The sequence below is a fragment of the Balaenoptera acutorostrata genome, chromosome 3 (genome assembly GCF_949987535.1).
Source record: "Balaenoptera acutorostrata chromosome 3, mBalAcu1.1, whole genome shotgun sequence".
Taxonomy (NCBI): Eukaryota; Metazoa; Chordata; class Mammalia; order Artiodactyla; family Balaenopteridae; genus Balaenoptera; species Balaenoptera acutorostrata.
The window spans coordinates 75,110,242-75,132,306 of record NC_080066.1 but is presented as its reverse complement, the minus strand read 5'-3'; the positions used below and the strand labels follow the sequence as shown (position 1 = coordinate 75,132,306).

The 22,065-nt window shown below is 33.0% G+C and overlaps 1 protein-coding gene across 4 annotated transcripts in view; it reads right to left on the bottom strand.

Moving 5' to 3' along the window:
• The window catches only part of VPS13C (vacuolar protein sorting 13 homolog C), a 197,130-nt gene that overhangs the window by 125,493 nt on the left and 49,572 nt on the right, over positions 1-22,065 (bottom strand). For all 4 annotated transcript variants that reach the window (XM_057542575.1, XM_057542576.1, XM_057542577.1 and 1 more), the window contains exons 9-16: positions 21,300-21,380; positions 20,333-20,390; positions 17,593-17,720; positions 16,057-16,163; positions 15,304-15,475; positions 14,068-14,130; positions 10,251-10,380; positions 9,591-9,685 (exon numbers count right to left, since the gene is read on the bottom strand). In XM_057542575.1, coding sequence (XP_057398558.1) covers positions 9,591-9,685; positions 10,251-10,380; positions 14,068-14,130; positions 15,304-15,475; positions 16,057-16,163; positions 17,593-17,720; positions 20,333-20,390; positions 21,300-21,380 — 834 coding nt within the window. The remainder of the gene's footprint in view (positions 1-9,590; positions 9,686-10,250; positions 10,381-14,067; positions 14,131-15,303; positions 15,476-16,056; positions 16,164-17,592; positions 17,721-20,332; positions 20,391-21,299; positions 21,381-22,065) is intronic.

Below are 22,065 nucleotides of genomic sequence, written 5' to 3'. Positions count from 1 at the left end.
GATCTGCTGCCTACAAGAGACTCACTTTAGCTTTAAGGCTACACACAGACTGAGAGTGAAGGGATGGAAAAAGATATTTCAAGCAAACATTAACCAAAAAAGACAGAGTAGCTATATTTACATCAGAAAAAAAAATAGACTTTAAGTTAAAAATAGTCAGAAGAGACAAAGAAGGTCATTATATAATGATAAAGGGGTCAATCCATCAAGAAGAGGTAACAACTGTAAATATGTTATGTACCCACTGGAGCACCTAAATATATAAATCAAATACTAACAGAATCAAAAGAAATAGACAGCAATAAAATATTAGTTGGGGACTCCATTCTCAACAAAAGAGATATCATCCAGACAGAATCAATAAGGAAACAATGGATTTGAATAACACTACATGCCAAATGGACCTAACAGACATAGAGAGAAATTCCACCAAACAGCAGCAGAATAAATACTCTTCTGGAATAAATGGAATATTTTCTAGGATAGATCATACATTAGACCACAAAAAAGTCTCAAAATATTCAAGAAGATACACATTATATCAAGTGTCTTTCCAATCACAATGAAATGAAACTAGAAATCAGTAATAATAATAAAACTACAAAATTCACAAATACATGGAAATTAAACAACACACTCCTGAACACACTCCTGGATCAAGGAAGAAATCAAAAGGGAAAATAAAAAGTATCATGAGACAAACAAAAATGGGAATACAACATACCAAACTTACTGGATGCAGCAAAAGCAGTTTTAAGAGGAAAGTTTATAGTGATGAACGCCTACATCAAGAAAAAAGAAAGATCTAAGTAAACAACCTAAATTTACACCTCAAAGAACTATGAAAGAACAAACTAGGCCCAAAGTTAGAAGAATAAAGGAAATAATAAACATTACAGCAGAAATAAATGAAAAAGAGAATACAGCAGAAAAACAGAAACACAATGGAGATTAATAAAACCAACAGTTGGTTCTTTGAAAAGAAAAGCAAAACTGACAAACCTTTAGATAGACTAACAAAAAAAAGAAACAACACATATAAATAAAATTATAAATTAAAGAAGAAACATTACAACTGATACCACAAAAATACCAAAGACCATAAGAGTGATTACTATGAACAGCTATCCACCAACAAATTGGAAAACCTAAAAGAAATTGATAAATTCTGGGAAACATAATCTACCAAGAATGAATCATGAACAGAAAATCTGAATAAAACAATAATGAAGGAGATTGAATGAGTAATTAAAAATATCCCAAGAAAAAAAAGCCCAGGACCAAATGTTTTCACTGATGAATTCTATCAAACATTTAAAGAATCTACACCAATCCTCTCAAAACTCCTCAGAAAAATAGGAATACTCCCAAACTCATTTTACAAGTCCAGCATTACCCTGATATTAAAGCCAGAAAAGGACACTATGAGAAAAGAAAACTACAGGCCAATATCACTGATAAACACAGATACAAAAATTCTCAACAAAATACTATCAAGCCAAATTCAGCAGCACAGTAAAAAGATCATATACCATAATCAACTAGGATTCATCTCTGGGATGTAAGGATGGATGGTTCAACATACGAAAAGAAATTAATGTAATATATCACATGAATAAAAAGATAAAAATCACATGACTATCTCAGTAGATTCAGAAAAAACATTTGACAAAATTCTACATCCGTTCACAATAAAAACTCTCAATAAATTGGGTATAGAAGGAATGTACCTCAACATAATAAAGGCCATATATGACAAGCCCACAGCTAACACCATACTCAATGTTGAAAGGTAAAAAGTTCTTCCCCAAGATCACGAACAAGACAACGGTGCCCACTCTCACCACTACCATTAAACATAGCATTTGAAGTCCTAGCCAGAGAAATCGGGCAAGAAAAAGAAACAAAATGCATCCAAATTGGAAAGGAAGAAGGAAAATTGCCTCTCTCTGCACATGATATGTCTTACGTAGAGAAAATCCTAAAGACTCCACCAAAAAAAGTTAGAACTAATGAAAAAATTCAGTAAAGTTGCAGGATACAAAATTAGCATACAAAATCAGTTGTTTCTATACACTAATTTGAAGAAAAATTTTAAGCAATCCCATTTACAACAGCAAAAAAACAATAAAATAATTAGGAATAAATTTAACAAAGGAGGTTAAAGATATCTATGCTGCAAACTATAAGACACTCATGAAAGAAACTAAAGAAAACATAAACAGAAAAGCTATGCTTTGTTTATTGATTGGAAAAATTAATGCTTTTAAAAATGTACATACTACCCAAAGTAATCTATAGATTCAATGCAATCCCTACAAACTCCAATGGCATTTTGCATGGAACCACAAAAGACCCTGAATAGCAAAAGCAATCTTGAGAGGAAAAAAAAACCCCACAAAGCTAGACTAGGCATAACACTTCCTAATTTCAAACTATATTACAAAGCTACAGAAATCAAAACAATATGGTCCTGGCATTAAAACAGACACACAGACCAACAGAACATAATCGAGAGCACAGACATAAATCCATGCACATATGGTTAACTAATATTTGAAAAAAACCCCAAGAATACTCAATGGAGAAAAGATAGTCTCTTTATTAAATGGTGCGAGAAAAACTGGATATTCAAGTGCAAAAGAATGAAACTGGTCCCCTTTTTTTTTTTTAATTCATTTATTTATGGCTGTGTTGGGTTTTTGTTGCTGCACACAGGCTTTCACTAGTTGTGGTGAGTGGGGGCTACTCTTCCTTGCAGTGCGCAGGTTTCTTATTGCGATGGCTTCTCTCTGTTGCAGAGCATGGGCTCTAGGCACACGGGCTTCAGTAGTTGTGGCACGTGGGCTCAGTAGTTGTGGCTCACAGGCTCTAGAGCACAGGATCAGTAGCTGTGGTGCACGGGTTTATCTGCTCCGCAGCATGTGGGATCTTCCCGGACCAGGGATCGAACCTGTGTCCCCTGTCTTGGCAGATGGATTCTTAACCACTGCACCACCAGGGAAGTCCCTGGTCCCCTATCTTACACCACTCACAAAAATTAACTAGAAATGGGTTAACGACTTAAATGTAAGACCTGAAGCCATAACTCCTAGAAGAAAGCACAGGGAAAAAGCTCCCTGACAGCAGTCTTGGCAATGATTTTATGGATATGACACTGAAAGCAGAAGCAAGAAAAGCAAAAATAAATAAGCAGGACAACATCAAACTAAAAAGCTTCTGCATAGAAAAGGAAGCAACACAATGAAAAGGCAACATACAGAATGGGAGAAAATATTTGCAAACCACATATCTGATAAGGGGTTAATAAGAAAAATATAAAAGGAACTCATACAACTCAATAGCAAAATAATAATAATAATAATAATAATCCAATTAAAAATTGGGTGAAGGACCTGAATAGACATTTTTCCAAAGAGGATATTCAAATGGCCAACAGGTATATAAAAAGATGCTCAACATCACTAATCATCAGGGAAATGCAATTCAAAACCACAATGAGGGAGAAGATCAAGATGGCACAGTAGGAGGATGTGAAATGAACTCAACTACCCAACATGAACACATCAAAATATGTCTACATGTAAACAATTCTCATAGAAAACTAACTGCAGACTGGCAAAAAGACTCCTGCAAAACCAAGGCTGTAAGAAAGACCCACATAAAATCAGGTAGGAAGGGAAGTCCACTAGTAAAGGCAAATAGATAGTAAAGGCTGAGAATCAATCAACTAAGCTATCATGGAGACGAAAAGAACAAAATTATAAAATCAACTATAACTATAACAATCAGTAAAGGGATAAACATGAAGATGTAAAATATGACATCAAATGTGTGTGACATCAAAATGTGAAGGAGGGGAGAAAAAAATGTAGATCACTTAGAATGTGCTTGAGCTTAAATGACTTCCTATTTAGAACAAGTAAGTATAGTTATAGGTCAACATACGTGAACCTTGCGGTAACCATAAATCAAAAACCTACAATAGATATACAAAAAATACAGAGTAAGAACACAAGCATAGCACTAAAGAAAATCATCAAACCAAAAGGGAAGAAACTAAAAGAAGAAGAACAGGGAAGAACTACAAAAACACTGGAAAACAAGTAACAAAAAGGCAGTAAGTACACACCTATCAGTAATTACTTTAAATGTTAACAGATTAAATGCTCCAATCAAAGACAAAGGATGGCTGGTTGGATAAGAAAACAAGACCCATCTTTATGCTGCTTACAAGAAACTCACTTCAGAGCTAAAGACACACATAGACTGAAAGTGAGGGGATGGTAAAAGATATTTCACGCAAATGGAAATGACAAGATATTGAGGGGAGCAATACTCATATCAGAAAAAACAGACTTTGAAACAAAGTCTATTTAAAAAAGACAAAGAAAGGCATTATATAATGAAAAAGAGATCAATATAAAAATAGAATATAACACTCATTAACATATATGCACCAAATACAGGAGCACCGAGATATATAAAGCAAATATTAACAGACATAAAGGGAGAAACTGACAATAATACAATAATAGTAGGGGACTTTAACGCTCCACTTACATCAATGGACAGATCATCTAGACAGAAAATCAATGAGGAAACAGTGGTCTTAAATGACACAACAGACCAGATGGACTTAATAGATATCTATAGGACATTCCATCCAAAAACAGAAAAATACACATTGTTTTCAAATGCACATGGAATGTTCTCCATGATATATCATATGCTAGCCCACAAAACAAGTCTCAACAAATTTAAGAGGATAGAAATCATATCAAGCAATTCTTCCAACCACAGTGGTATGAAACTAGAAATCAACTACAGGAAGCAAAGAGGGACAAGCATGAACACATGGAGCCTAAACAATATGCTATTAAAAAACCAAAAAGTCAATGAAGAAATCAAAGAGGAAATGATAAAATATCTCCAGACGAACGAAAATGGAAACACAACTTTCCAAAATCTATGGTATGCAGTGAAAGCAGTTCTGAGAAAGAACTTTATATCAATACAGGCCTACCTTAAGAAATAAGAAAAATCTCAAGTAAACGACCAAACTTACCATCTAAAGTAATAAGAAAAAGAAGACACAAAGACCAAAGTCAGCAGAAGGAAGAAAATAATAAAGATCAGAGAGGAAATAAATAAAATAGAGACCAATAACTAGGCTCACCAAGGTGAAAAGAGAGAACCAAGGTGAAAAGAGAGAACCCACACAAACAAAACAAGAAATGGAAGAGGAGAAATAACAACCATTATCACAGAAATGCAAAAAGCTTAAGAGAATACTATGAACAGTTATATGCCAACAAATTGGACAACTTTTCTGGAAGAAATTGACGAATTTCTAGAAACATACAACCTTCCAAGACTAAATCAAGAAGAAACAGACAATCTGAACAGACTGACCATTAGTAGTAAAATTGAGTTAATCAGAAATTTCCCAGCAAACAAAAGTACAGAACCAAACAGCTTCATAGCGAAATTCTACTAAACATATAAAGAAGAGTTATTACCTATCCTTCTCAAACTATTCCAAAAAACTGAAGAGGAAGGAACACTACCAAATTCATTCTCTGAGGCCACCAATACCCTGATACCAAAACCAAAGACACTACAAAAAAAAAAACTACAGGCCAATATCTCTGATGAATATTGTTGCAAAAGTCCTCAACAATATATTAGCAAACTGAATTCAACAATATATAAAAAGGATCATACACCATGATCAAGTAGGATTTATTCCAAGGATGTAAGGATGGTTCAATATTCACAAATCAATCAATATGATACACCACATTAACAAAAGGAAGGATAAGAAACACATGATCATCTCAGTAGATGAAGAAAAAGCATTTGACAAAATTCAACATCCATTCATGACAAAACTCTCATCACAGTTGGTACAGTCGGAACATATCTTAACATAATAAAGAGCATTTATGACAAACCCACAGCTAACATCATACTCAATGCCAAAAAGCTAAAAGCTTTTCCTCTAAAATCAGGAACAAGACAAGAATGCCCACTCTCACCACTTCTATTTAACATACCATTGGAAGTCCTAACCACAGCCATCAGACGAGAAAAAGAAATAAAAGGTATCTAAATTGGAAGGGAAGAAGTAAAACTATCACTGTTTTCAGATGACATTACACTATATATAGAAAAGCCTAAAGGCTCTGCCTAAAAACTCTTAGAACTAATAAATGAATTCAGTAAAGTTGCAGGATAGACGATTAATCAACAGAAATCTGTTGCTTTTTTATACACTAGTAATGAATGATCAGGAACAGAATGCAAGGTAACAATCACATTTAAAATCACATCAAAAAGAATAAAATAGCTTAGGAATAAACTTAACCAAGAAGGTGAAAGACCTATACTCTGAAAATTATAAAATGCCGATAATGGAAATTGAAGATGATACAAAGAAATGAAAAGATAACCCATGTTCTTAAGTTGGAAGAATTAATATTGTTAAAATGGCCATACTACCCAAAGCAATCTACCGATTTAATGTCACCCCTATCAAAGTACCCATGATATTTTTCACAGATCTAGAACAAATAATTCTAAAATTTATATGGAACCATAAAAGACTCCAAATTACCAAAGTAATTTTGAGAAAAAAGAACAAAGCTAGAGGTATCACGCTACCTGATTTCAGAGTATACTACAAAGCTACAGTAATCAAAACGGTATGGTACCTGCATAAAAACAGACACAGAGATCAACAGAACAGAATAGAGAGCCCAGAAATAAACCCACACACTTACGGTCAATTAATCTATGACAAAAGAGGGAAGAATATACAATAGAGAAAAGACAATCTCTTCAATAAGTGATGCTGGGAAAACTGGACAGTACATGTAAAAGAATGAAATTAGAACATTTCCTCACCCCACATACAAAAATAAACTCAAAATGGACCGAAGACCTAAATGTAAGACCTGAAACCATAAAACTCACAGAAGGGAACAAAGGCAGAATATTCTCTGACACAAATTGCAGCAATATTTTTTTGGTCTGTCTCCTAAGGCAAAAGAAACAGAAGCAAAAATAAATAAACAGGCCCTATTAAACTTAAAAGCGTTTGCACAGCAAAGGAAACCACTGACAAAATGGAAAGGCAACCTACCATGTAAGGGAAAATATTTTCAGGTGATATTACCAATAAGGGATTAATATCCAAAATATATAAACAACTCATACAACTCAGTATCAAAAGACAACTAACCTGATTTAAAAAAATGGGAAGAACACCCGAGTAGACGTTTTTTTCACTGAAGATACAGAGATGGCCAAAAGACACATGAAAAAAAGTTCAACATGCCTAATCATCAGAGAAATGCAAGTCAAAACTGAAATGAGATATCACCTCACGCCTGTCAAAATGGTTATTATCAGAAAGTCCACAAATAACAAACAAATGTTGAAGAGGGAGTGGAGAAAAGGGAACCCTCCTACACTATTGGTGGTAATGTAAATTGGTGCAGCCACTATGGAAAACAGTATAGCCGTTCCTCAGAAAACTGAAAGTAGAACTGTCATATGATCCAGCAATTCCACTCCTGGGTGTGTATCTGAAGAAAACGAAAACACTAATTCAAAAAGATACATGCACCCCAATGTTCACAGCAGTATTACATACAATAGCTAAGATATGGAAGCAACCTAAATGTCCATCAACAGATATAGAGAACAAACTAGTGGTTACCAGATGGGCAAGGGAAAGGGGGATGGGCACAAAAGGTGTTTGGAAATTAAAAGGTACAAACTATTATATATAAAATAATAAGCAACAAGGATATATTGTACATCACAGGGAAATATAGTCATTATTTTGTAAGAACTTTAAATGGAGCATAATCTATAAAAATACTGAATCACTAATGATGTACACCTGAAACTAATATAATATTGTAAATCAACTATACTTCAATTAAAAAACATTAATAACTTCATATGGAGGGAAATACATTTGCTAATGTTCTTTAGAAAAAAAAAAAATAAGAAACCACAATGAGATATCACCTCACACCTGTTAGAATGGCTATCATTCTGTACCAATTTATATTCCCATGCTTGTACACTGTGGGTGGGAATGTAAATTGGTATAGTCACTATAAGAACCAGTGAGGAGGCTCCTCAAAAAACTAAATAGAGAAGTACCTTATGATCCAGCAATTCCACTTCTGGATATTTATCTGAAGGAAATGAAATCAATATCTCAAAGAGATATGTGCACTCCCATGTTCACTGAAGCATTATTCACAACAGCCAAGACATTATAACAACCTAGGTGTCCACTGACTGATGAAAAAATAAAGAAAATGTGGTGTGGATATACACAATGGAATATTATTTAGCCATAAAAAAGGAAGGAAATCCTGCAACAACATGGATGTAGCTTGAGGACATTATGCTCAGTAAAGTAAGTCGAACAGAGAAAGACAAATACTGTATGGTCTCACTTATATGTGGAATCTAAAAAGACCAGAGAATAGACTGGTGGTTGCCAGGAACAGGGAGCAGGGTATGGGGGAAATTGGTGAAGGTAGTCAAAGGTACAAACTCCCAGTTATAAAATGACTAATTTCTAGGGATGTAATGTAACTTAACAAATACATAAAAGACTCCTACAAACCAATAAGGAAAAGACAACCCAATAATGAACAAGAGACTCAAAAGCTACTTCACAAAAGAGGATATCTATCAGGCCTACAACAGTACAAGAAAGTGAAAAACCTCTCCAGTCATCCAGAAAACACAAATTAAAACCACAATGTAATACTACATACTCACCATTTAGAATGGATAAATTTAAAAGACTGATGGTAAGGGTTGGTAAAGATGTGGAACAATAAGAATCTTCATACACCACTGATGGAAATGTTTTTCACATTGGAAAAGTATTTAGCAGAATCTATTAAAGTTAAACATACTCATATCCTATGATACACCAATTCTACTCCTAAGGATATACTGAGCAGAAAATCTCATATGCCCACTAAAAGACATTTACAAGAAGTTAATAGTAGCATAACAACCAAAAAACAAAGACAACCCAAATGCCCATAAACAAAAGTATGAATAAATAAGTTGTGGTATTTTCAAATGAAAATACCTATACAACAATGAAAGTGAGCAAAATACACACAATGAAAGAACAGAGATAGATCTCACAATAATGCCCTATCTATTGCACAGTCCATAATTTAACCAATAGTAATTACACAGCTGTTCTTTATGACAAATCAAATGAGCAATACATTTTGGTTTTGATGACTCTTTTATACATGACTTACATTTCACACACACAGATTTTTTAAGATAAAATTTTTAAAAGACTTAATTTACCTCTATAATAAGTACTTTTTATCAGGTTATTCTCACATTCATTAAAGCAACTAAATCTAAAGTTGGAGACAGTTTTAATTGGTAAGGTCTGACTGAAACATTTAACAAAAAGTAAAGCAGAAACAAACTGTAACGTATTTTTATTAGTTACTTTAAAAATCAATAACTTGTTTAACCCAATTCAAGATAACACAGAAAAATGAAACCACCTAAATAATTACCTGCTTGGGTAAAGTTAGGTTGTGGGTGCTCTCACTATAACCAATAGCCGTGAAGAGCTTATCCTTTTCCTCTGGTGTCATAAGGTCATCAATAGCTACAAAAAGATAATATTTTAAGAAATCAATTGCTTCAGTCTTACAGATACAATAAAAAAAATCAAACCAAACTAACGAGTGGCCTAAAATCAATAGACACAAATGCTAAAGCAAAAGCAGCGAAGTAATTTCCTCTAATATACTATTTTGACTTGTTAAACATCATGTATTTGCTTGTTTAGGTCAAGAAAACGCAAAGAGACACCATTAAGGGAATTCAGCTGTCACATAACAATTTTATAATTCCCTAAGTATATTAAAAATTAAGTGAAACATCTAATTAAATATCCATGTAAAAAAGTAACAATAAGGAATGCTACCTGTGAGATTTCTGAATTTCAAGTTTTAAAATTTCACACAAATAACTTTTCTCAAAAATTCAAAGTTTTATTTTAGTTAAATAAACATGGGAATGTTCTATCCTGATGTATTCGTTTATATGTTTACTATACTAAGCTTTTATTTCAAAAACATTATAAAATAAAATTCAACTAACTGGCTAAAACATAATTTATATATTTTTTCCTTATCAGTGTACAATAAACTATCTGACTTGGAACTTACTTTCAGGAATCAAAGATTCTTCATCTTTTTTCTTAGATTCCTTCTTACCCCAAAACCCACTAAACCAGCCTCCACGCTTCTCGCCTCTGTCAGTAGACTTTTTCCTTAATTTTTGCCCAGATCGAATCACCTAAAAAATAAAAATCAAAAAATTGAATTAAAGAATAAATGCCCTCTTCACTTTCAGGTGTAGCCAGGTAAGAACAATGGTTAATTTTTTTAACATTAAATTAAGTTAAAAGCAGTCAATAAAGCTAGTTCCTTCTGAAACGATTCTCAACATTATTTGGTTAATGTAGTCTATTAATTTATATACTTCTCACACCTACTGATAGCTTTCTGACGAAGCTGCATTTTGTGAGTAAGTTAATGTTTCAAGTAAAATTCTTCTGAGCAATGTGTCTTCCAAATTTATAAGGTAAGGAGCTACTATGACAGATTTTTAAAATGAAAAGTTCCCTGAAAGGAAGATACTTCCACACTCAAAAATAAAATTTAACAATCCTATTTCATAATTCACATACATTGTTGACTTGCTAACTATGAACATGTTTGGGGGACAGAATATAAATAAAATTATAAAGTCCTCAAATCTCATTTCATCCTGTTTCTCAACAAATCCTGGCTTGATTATCTGCTGCTCCTTGTCTTTACCCACTTTTCAATAAAATACAGACGAATAACTCAAAAGTGGAAAACAAAAGGATAAAAAGAATATAGGGCTTAAGTAATTTAGACTCTATATTCTCATTTCCTGAATAAGTAAATAATTTTCCCACTTTAACTTTAAAATATTTTAAATTGGTAGTGAATTGGTAACATACTGCAAGCTTCTGTGTGTACCAAAAAGTGAAATAATCCAAAAGACAAGTTAAAGAGCTGAATTCTATAGTAAAGAGAATAAGTTTCATTAACAACTCAGTATAAACTAAGTTAAATAAGTTATCTTCGACAAGTAGACATTAAACAAATAATCGGGGAATAGGTCTATATCTGCCCACAAAATCACAGATGGTCCCAGTTATATCTCAGCTCTAACTATCTTTTGTCAAGCTTAATCCATTTTCAGCAGTCAGAAATGTAATGGGTAAAAAAATATATAGCTGATTTGTTTATATTTTATATGAAATAACATTTAACTTCTTTATACTCCTAGCATAGAAGATTAGTATGCGTTTTTACTTTTCACAGTAAAATATATCTATGAGACCATAAATTTTAAAATGTGTATAAAATTTAATATGAAGAGGTATGCAGAACCCTTTCACTTTTTCCTCAATACCACCTCTGTTGCCTTCACTTCCCTTCCCTGTCCAGCTAAGAGGCCAAGGTAAATAACTTCATCCAATCCTCTGCCTACATTTTAAACTCTCTGGCCCTGCAGATTTTCCACTATAATGAAAAAACATCAAAATTGGATGAATCTAATTGCCTTCTCTTCATCTACACCCCATCCTTCTTTAGCCACAGCATCCAATAATTTATCTTCTTCCTTCAATTTTGAAGCAACTGATAAGTAGTATTAAGAACACCCAATTAAACCGAAGCAACTTAATTTAGGGAGGATTAGAATTATCTGTTTCTTCTGGCAAAATGTTTCTCTAATTCGCAGGAACAAATCCACGGTAGTAGCAAATACCTTTTAAAATATTCACACTCTCTGCCCCACCTTGGGGAATTTGTCCTTAAGAAAATAAGAGACGCTTGAGAAAATGTAAAGACAACGCTCCTCACTGTAGTGTCATTTATAATCAAATATAACCAGTGGGAAATAGTAAGCAAATTCTGGTATACGAACAGAACTGAATACTAGTCAGTTATTTAAAATTATGTTGGATAAACAATTCTATGGAATACTATATAAAACAGAACACTGTAACTTTTTTTTAAAGAAAGAAAAGCAACTTACAAAACCTTTTCTTGACTCCACAATCCCCACGAGTTGCCACTCCCTTTATCTTGCTTTCCACTTACAGTGAAGTATCATAACTGTCTGTACTTAGTCTCTCCAATTCCTCATCTTCCACTCTCTCTCATTCCTATCAAATTTCTACCCATACTATTCTATAAAACTTGCTCTTCAAATGATTTCTTTACGGCTAAATCCAATGATGAACTTTCAGTTCCATGATGGCCTAAGCCCTCTACAACACATCCTTCATAGCTTATTACAACAAAAAATTCTGGAGAAAACATAAAAAGCATCTACCACAGACTCTGAAAAGTTAGCAAAGTAGGCAGATGGTGGAGGGAAGTCAACACTTGGAGAAGTGACCTTCTCAATAGTGAGTTCCTCACTTTTTTTTTTCCACATGTTGTACTCATCCCCCACCTGCCCTAAAACTTCTCCCTCCTGGTGTCCTTACGCTTGGACAGTCCCCTTCCCTTGAGTGTGGGCATGACCTGTAACTTGTTTCTAACAAACAGAATACGGCAAGGGTGATGAGATGTACATAATATGCACATAGAATTGTGCCAGGCACATAATAGTCTAAGTGGTTTATGTAGTTTATCAGGTACTCCACACAATAACCCTATGATGTAGGTACTGTGAATTAATATTGTTTTACAAATGAGGAAACTGAGGCACAGGCAGGTTAAATAGTCAACTCAAGGTCAAACAAGAAGCAGACAGCAAAGCTGGGATTAGAATCCAGACCATCTGACTCCCAAGTCTACACTCTTGACTATTATCTTAGTACAACAGGCACTCAATGAGCATTTACTAAGTATATGAATGAACAAGTGCATATGCTTTAATCCCATTTAAAAAAATGAGTATGTGTATAAAGATCTATGACTATAAAAAAGCCTGGAAGAATACACAAAAAGGTATTAACAGTAGTTATCTTTAGTGTGTGAGATAATGGGTATTTCTATTTTCTTTTTTTGTGGATCTTTATTTTCTAACTTTTCTATAATGAGTTTATTGCACTTATAATTTATTTTTTTGTTTACCAAAAAAGTCATGTTACAGAATAATAGAAATGACATGGAACAATGAGGACAAGGTACCAAGTGGGATAAGTCAGCAATTACAAAACATTACAGACAGATTGAGTCCAATTTTAGAAAAAAAAGAAAGGAAGAGAAGAGGGAAAGAAGGAGGGAAGGAGGGAAGAAAAGAAAATGGGTTAAAGAAAGGAGGAAGGAAGGGAGGGAAGAGGAAATAAAGGGAAAGAAATGGGGAATACAAAGTATAAATAGGTACATATGCATGAGAGAAAAACTAGAAGCCTACATATCAAAATGTTAACACCAGCATTCTGTATTGCTAGGATTATGGATGACTTTTACTTACTTTCTTTTGGGGGGTTAGCAAATTTTTAGTTATAAAATTAGAAAATTTGCCCCTTCATATTAGTGGGGTTTTTCCTCCAATATTCCAATTAATTTTCTCCTGAGACTAAATTAAGACATGAAAACTCAACCTTTATTCTCACGTGAGTAAATCTAAACAACTTCCCATGAAACTTAAATTTCTTGATCCCAGGTTTAAAGGAGTAGTATTAACATGTTTAAAACATAAAATCAGCTAATAAAAATGACTGACATATATACACTACGTGTAAAATAGATAGATAGTGGGAACCTGTTGTATATATAGCACAGGGAGCTCACCTCGGTGCTCTGTGGTGACCTAGATGGGTGGGATGGGGGGATGGGAGGGAGGTCCAAGAGGGAGAGGATGTATGTATACATATAGCTGATTCACTTCGTTGTACAGCAGAAATTAACCCAACACTGTAAAGCAAATATACTCCAGTTTAAAAAAAAAAAAAATATCATGAAGAAAAAAAAAAGAAGAAAACATTACCTCAACTTGTGCTTGTTGCCTTGCTAAAATTATGTTAAAAACATCTAGTGGCCTCTCCAAATCCTAAAAAACAAAGAGACACTTGTAAACAAAGAAGATGGTCATTAGATTAAAAAAATTCTTTTCTTCTATGATTTCTAGGCTTATTCTAGTCCATGAACAAACAGCATTTGTGATCTATTGAAAGTGTAAGTATAAATGTGAATGTACACTTGGATTTTACATTTTTATTTTTTGCAATGTGAGAAACAGTTTTTCAAGAAAGTAAATGCTTGTTAAATACAATATGAAAATAAGAATTTTAATGAGACCACTGTAATACAGAGATAGCCATACATGCAAATGGAAACAAAAATATTTAGGAGGGGGGACCTGTTTTAGGTATTAGCCTTATGGTTGTTACTTCTGACTCCCCCTTTTCTCTGTTATTTCACAATCATCGTACTAAAGGCACCTTAATAAAACACAAAATTTAAGAATGTAAAATTCCTCAAATCAAGTACACTAAAGCAGAAACCAACTTGGGGAATTTATGTAAGAGGAATCTAACATGTAGTGGGTGACCTGTGTGCCACATGCTCTATGTGTTATTTCATGCAATTCTCACAACTCTGTAAGACAGATACTGTTTCCATTTTATACATGAGAATACCAGATCTAAGATACTAAGAAACTTGATGCTTTTCCTAATATATAATATTAGTGATTGTTATATATTTCAGAAAAACAATTCGATTAATTCTTTATGTTATGAATTTGTAGCAAAAACAGTGATATACTCAAGATCAGATGATATTAAGCAAATTATGTATTCAGTGTAGTGTTTTTCTATATTTCAGAAGGGGGTAAATAAGACTCCTATCTTGAGCATAAGAACTATTTTTTACAAATAATACTTTGAACTCTTAAAAAAAAAAGCCAAACAAAACTAACAATACACATCTAGCTAATATTAAACACATATTTGAACAGCTCTGATATTGATTTTCTAAACATTATTATAAAAACCAAACACATTTCTCCAAATAGTTTACAAGTACCCTGATATTAGGAAGCTTTTTTTCAAAGGAAAAAACAGGGGGAAAAATACTCTGCATTTTCCATACAATTCTCTTAAAAAGAGCTCAGTTCTGTTCTTTCTAAAATTATATTTAAATTTAAATTTAAATTAAATTAAATTAACATTAAAGGATAATTTAACAAATAATAGCTCTCACCAATATATGCAAGATATACCTGAATTTGTTTCTGTATTTCTTCTGGGACTTTAGTTTGGGTTAGCTTATTTTTGTAGGCACTTTTATAACTCTTGAGCAATTGCCTGTGTTTTTTTATATTACTCCATGACCACATCCGTGTATACCTTCTTATATGAACTTCAAGAACAGAATCAATTGCATATTTCCACCTGCAAATCAAATTTTGTTAATGCACATTTGAATATGAAGGTTTAAGAAACAGCAGGAAAATAGCTTTGACGTTTTAGAGCTACACTGTTACTTTTTTTGTTCTTATTAACTGTATTCCTACAAAAGCTCAGCGATAACATTTCAATTCCCCAGTACTTCAATTCTCTGACTTAAATAGATTATGAATGGAGCAAACCACTCCAGGAAGAGGATATGCCAAAGCAAAATCATAAAGACACAAAATGACATGTTGTGTGAAATTAATAGTATCCCAATATGGTTGCCACACTGGAGTTCATATCCATTACTGAAGGGCAATAAGATCCAAAAAAAGTTGGAAGTCTTGAATAGTGAGTTAAGAATTTGGGAATAATCTAGGAGCAGGAGTACAAGAGAACGTGTTTATTAAAAAAAAAAAAAAAAAAGTAACAAGGACATAATATAAAAGATATCCCTCTCATGTCTCTAAAAAAATAAAGTGGCTTCATTACATGGCTTTAAAGGTCTCTTAGCTCTGAGAGTCCCTAACTATATGATTACATGGTTCTCATAAAACATTTTTTTAAAAATTCTAACTTACCATTGTCGACCATTGGTATGAAGTGGTAAATAAGGCTTATATTTCCTGTAAGGAGCATTTCTAACCATATAATCCACTGATTCCAAAAGGTCAATCATACTTAAGTACTATTAAAACAAAAACCAAGTTATGTTTGTTACATCATACACATGAATAAACACCAAATTTTGTTATATTTTCAGTATAGTGAGACTTCAAATTCTCTGAACAGTGAACATCATAGTTGCCTGGTAATTCAATAATATATTTCATCAGATTTAAGACAACAATGATTATAAGTTGTAAGATAATTTTAAGTTCTACTACAAAAGAAAACAGTACTGCCAATTAAACTGTCATACCACCAATAATAATATACATCCTATTTTCAAATATATTAAAGTGTGAAATAAATGTAAATCTTAGATCCAATGAAATATGGTATCTGTAACTACTAACATGAAACATGCTGATTCCTAAAACTACATATTTTCCTCTGGACCATCATTTCAAGCAGTGGCTATCTATAAGCTGAATTTCAAATTGCTCCAGAAAATTATTGCATAACTAAAGCAAGATAAAGCTATTTAACCACCCATCTTAACTACTATTACAACAACTCTGTGTGTATCTGGTAAACAGCTCAAATGGAGGGAAACACACACACACACACACACACACAAAACTATAGGTAAAATAAAGAAAGGGGAAGTCCAGCATCTTCTCCATGTTCTCTTAACGCAACTCTACCTAAGAGTTACCACACGGCTATTCAGTACTTAACATGCAGATAGTCGGAACTTAAATGTATTTGTAAGTATAAAATAAACCCCAGATTTTGAAGACTTAAGAAAAAAATTAAAATATAAAATATTGTAACAATTTTTAATTTTGATTACATGTTGAAATGATAATATTTTGGGTATGTTAAGTTAAATAAAATGTTATTCATTTTAGTAATTGTTTTCCTCTTTTCTTCTTATTTTGCTAATGTAGCTACTAGAAAATTTTAAATTACACATATGACTTGCATTATATTTGTACTGGACTGCACTGGGCTAAAAGCTCAATTAGCTAAATCCCCCATCCTCCTTTCACTTCCAGTTCTCCAGATGTCTTATCCAAACTCCTTAGGCACATAACCAAACTTGAGAAACAAGTGAAGGAAAAAAAGCTGCCAACATAGCTATTCTAAAAATTAAGTGAACAATATTTAATGTAAGAGTGTCTGCTATTAAAATCTGACGGAGAAAAAAACTATTAAAACCCTCCATCAAGAATTGGGAATTAAATGGGAATCATGTCATTCATTATAATTTGGTAAGATTCTCCACCAATAAGGGAAAAATCAGATAAAATGAAGGAAAACTATTTCTTACATATGGTATTTATTTTCTTTCAAAAATACACATATAATCTATTTTTAGGAGATATATCAAATCTCAACATAACAAACCAAAAGAACCACCAGAGCACTGGAGAAGGAATAATCACAGAGGACAAAAGCCACTGAAATTCAAGGTTAGTCAAAGCTATAAATACCCAAATGAATCTTACCTGAGGTTTGGTCAATTCAATGGCAATATTTTGTACTTCTATGTTCCAATCAAGTTTAGGTGTTTTGAGCTCTGTTTCTGCATAAGGATTCATGTAGAGTTTTGCAGAGGCTGATACTGGCTGGAAAACTTATACAACATGGGAAGACGTAAGATATGTTTACATGCCCTTACACATGAGCAACTGTAAATAATTATGAGAACACTGTTACTTTGAAAGTAAAGAAAAATGATCAAAAAAATGTAAAAAAATCACTACCAAAAAACTATTTAAGCATCTACTTATCTGCATAATACGAACTGTCAAACTCAATGGTAAAAGTGGAATCTCCAAGGAGAAAACTGGTAATCTATGTTTCTAAGTAAGAAATGTACAAAATATAGACAATCTAATCTTGGTTTTTCACAGTCTGTGTAAAATTATGTTTCCCTTCCTTGCTACAAGACATTTAATGATTTTAGTATTCATTAAAAATAATAATACAGGGAGATTGGGATTGACATATACACACTACTATATATAAAATAGATCACTAATAAGAACCTACTGTATAGCACAGGGAACTCTACTCAATACTCTGTAATGGCCTATATGGGAAAAGAATCTAAAAAAGAGTGGATATGTGTATATGTATAACTGATTCACTTTGTTGTACACCTAAAACTAACACAACATTGTAAATCAACTATATTCCAATAAAAATTTAAAAAATAATTATAAAGTATTGCCTGACATGGCCCCCTCAAAAAATACTAATACAAGATAGGAAACAAAATTTGATTACTTTCCATATTATTTAATCATAGTCAGAATTTAGGAACAGAATCATGAATGAAATTCATATTACCCAGAAAAAAATTGCCTACTACTTTATAATTTTCAAAATGATCATTACATATATAATCTTAGACTCAACTAAAGGCAATATTTTTGAAGTTGAGAAGTAGTATGAAAAAGAGTATTAGGGAAGATGACAGAGCAAAGTAATGTAATAAATTTTACTTGCAAATAGTATTAAAATTATATAAATTGTGGTATCTTATAGTATTTACAATTTGCGTAAGACTATAAAAATTTTAACTTATTTAGAGGTTATTTATAAATGAAACATGTCTCAGAATAAAGTTGTAGATTTTTCTGAACAAGTTCTTTCATGAGGGAAACTAAATGCTCTCACAAACTAACAGTATCCAAAAACTCTGTAATAGAGAGGTTTGTGGACATAAAGAGAAAGTGCCAGCGCTCATGTAAAGGCAATTAGCTATAAAAGAATAAGAAGAAAACAACAGTGATTGAGAGTAGTATGGAATATAGAAGAACATGGGCATGAAAGCCGAGAACAAACATAAAGAGGTACACTAAATAAAAACAAAAGAAGAGCATCTTTAGAACAAAACTGAAATGGAGAAAATGAATGGGATAAATAAATACAGAGGCAGCTTTGTTAGAGATCTATTTAAAAATAAGTAAAGGTGAGGCTGCCAAGAAATAGAAAAGCTTACTTAAAAAAGATCTCTGGAGAAATATGAATCAAAACAACAATGAGGTACCCCCTCACACCTGTGAGAATGGCTACTATCAAAAAGTCTGCAAATAACAAATGCTGGAGAGGATGTGAAGAAAGGGGAACCCTTGTGCACTGTCGGTGGGAAATGTAAATTGGTGCAGCCACCATGGAAAACAGTATGGAGGTTCCTCAAAAAAACAAAAGTAGAACTACCATATGACCCAGCAATTCCACTTCTGGGTATATATCCTGAAAAAATAAAAACACTAATTTGAAAAGATACATGCACACCAATGTTAACAGCAGCACTATTTACAATAGCCAAGACATGGAAGCAACCCAAGTGCCCATCAACAGATGAATGGATTAAGATGTGGTACATATATACAATGGAATATTACTCAGCCATAAAAAAGAATGAAATACTGCCATTTACAGCAATGTGGATGAACCTAGAGAATATTATGCTTAGTAAAATAAGACAGAGAAAGACAAATATTATATGATATCACTTATATGTGGAATCTAAAAAATAATACAAATGAATGTATATGCAAAAGAGAAACAACTCACAGATGTAGAAAACAAACTTGTGATTACCAAAGAGGAGAGGGAAGGAGAAGGGACAAATTAGGGTTATGGGATTAACAGATACAAACTGCTATACATAAAATAGATAAGAAATAAGGATTTACTGTATAGCACAGGGAATTATACCCAGTATCTTATAATAATCCATAATGGAGTATAATCTGTAAAAATACAGAATCGCTATGCTGTACACCTGAAACTAACATAATATTGTAAATCAACTATACTTCATTAAAAAAAAAAATCTCTGGAGTAGTCAGTCTGTCTTAACACTGCAATAGTGACATGCTCAGATCCTGAATATCAAGATCTCAGAGATTTTGTTATTAAACAAAGAAAAGAAAACCTAATTCCTAAAACAAAGTAGACAATAACAAGGTAGGAAGAAAACATGGAGGTCAAGAGGGTTAACTGTTGGGAGTGAACTACAGCCACAGTGCCCTTCTCACTCTCCAGTGGTGTAACTGTTATAATCTATTTCTAAATACTAAATTATATACCAAATATGCTATATCATAAAACTAACATATAAAATTAATACTTTCTCTTTGTCAAAATAACTTTATCAGAAAAAGTATTTTAAAATAAAGTATTTAATTCCATGCTTCTTATAACATGAAATAAACTTTTACCATTACTTACTGTATTGATGGTTTGGGGGTATATTGCTACTTGTAAGAATTTCACTTTTCAGCTGACCCTAAACAAAAAATTTGAATTATATGAGAATGAAAAAGAAAATGCATACATATTCAGCCATTCACACACACACACAAATCTGGTCCTAAATCAATATCTTTATTCCCATCTTCGTAATTATTAGTCCATAAGAAAAACACACTGAGCACTATTTACAGATATATCTCTTTATTACTTTAGTAGATAATTTTTATAAATTCTAAATATCTGGAAACATTTGAAGACTGTGTTCCCCTCTGACTTAAAATGTGTATATGTGTACATACATATATACACACATATACACACACACACACACACACATCCATGAATTAAGATCTCAAACACTTTCTAGACAAAGGCAAATTAACCTAACATTACAGTATCTTTCTGAGAAATAAAAGATAGAATCTTGGAATTAATTCAATTCAGAAAATTCAACTGTTCTTCCTTTCTCCTCTAAGTAAATAAACATGACTAAGACTGGCTTAGCACGCTTAGTTTTGACTCAATCATTCACTATTCAAGAATGCATCATCACAAATGCTTAAAACATTTGCTAAGAACACATTTTTTAGATCCGAAAGGTATCATCTTTCTTTACAATACTCTTCAAGTAATCATTCTCATATGAAACTCCACAATGCAACCAGAATGCCATCAAAATGAGAGTGTAAAAAACCATAAACACAGTTTTAATGTGATAGTATAGGTTCTCATCTCACTGTCAAGTGAATGATTTCACAAAGATCTTCAAAATCAAAAGTGCTTTTTTTTAAAGATAGAGTGATTCCAAAAACTGTGTTGCACACTTCTGACTTAGTTACATACAACTTAAACAAAAGACTGACATCCTGTCCTCATTAAAGACCACTATGTAAAACAAATCTAGGGAGTGTGGTTAGCTCTCCAAGGTACGAACTGAAATTACCAAGATGTGTTCCCTTGACCCCGGGTAAGACATGCCGCAGTTAACATTCCAGTAGGCACTGAGACTATCAAGCCGTATAAGCTATAGAAGAAAACGGAAAAGGTCAGGTAACTAACACACTGAAGTTATGAATCAATAATAAAAGATTATTCTCATGTTCACTACCCCAAAATTCTCCAATTGCCACTTTGAACTTTTAAAGGAAAGGAGATACTACAAAAATGGAGGAAAATATATGTATATTACACAGAGACTTTATTATTAATCTAGCATTTGCTAAACTGTGCTTATAGGAACACTATTCCCAAGGGGATTCATTCATTCAGTGATCAAATATTTATTGAGAATTTAGTATTTAACAGACTGTAAATATTTCATTGAATAAGAAAGACAGGATTCAGGACTTCCCTGGTGGCGCAGTGCTTAAGAATCTGCCTGCCAATGCAGGGGACACGGGTTCAAGCCCTGCTCCGGGAAGATCCCACATGTCGTGGAGCAACTAAGCCCATGCACCACAACTACTGAGCCTGCGCTCTAGAGCCCATGAGCCACAACTACCGAAGGCTGCGCGTCTACAGCCTGTGCTCTGCAACAAGAGAAGCCACTGCAATGAGAAGCCCGTGCACCACGAGGAAGAGTAGCCCCCGCTCGCTGCAACTAGAGAAAGCCTGTGCGCAGCAATGAAGACCCAATGCAGCCAAAAATAAATAAATAAAAATAAATAAATTTATTAAAAAAGAAAAAAAGAAAGACATGATTTCTCCAG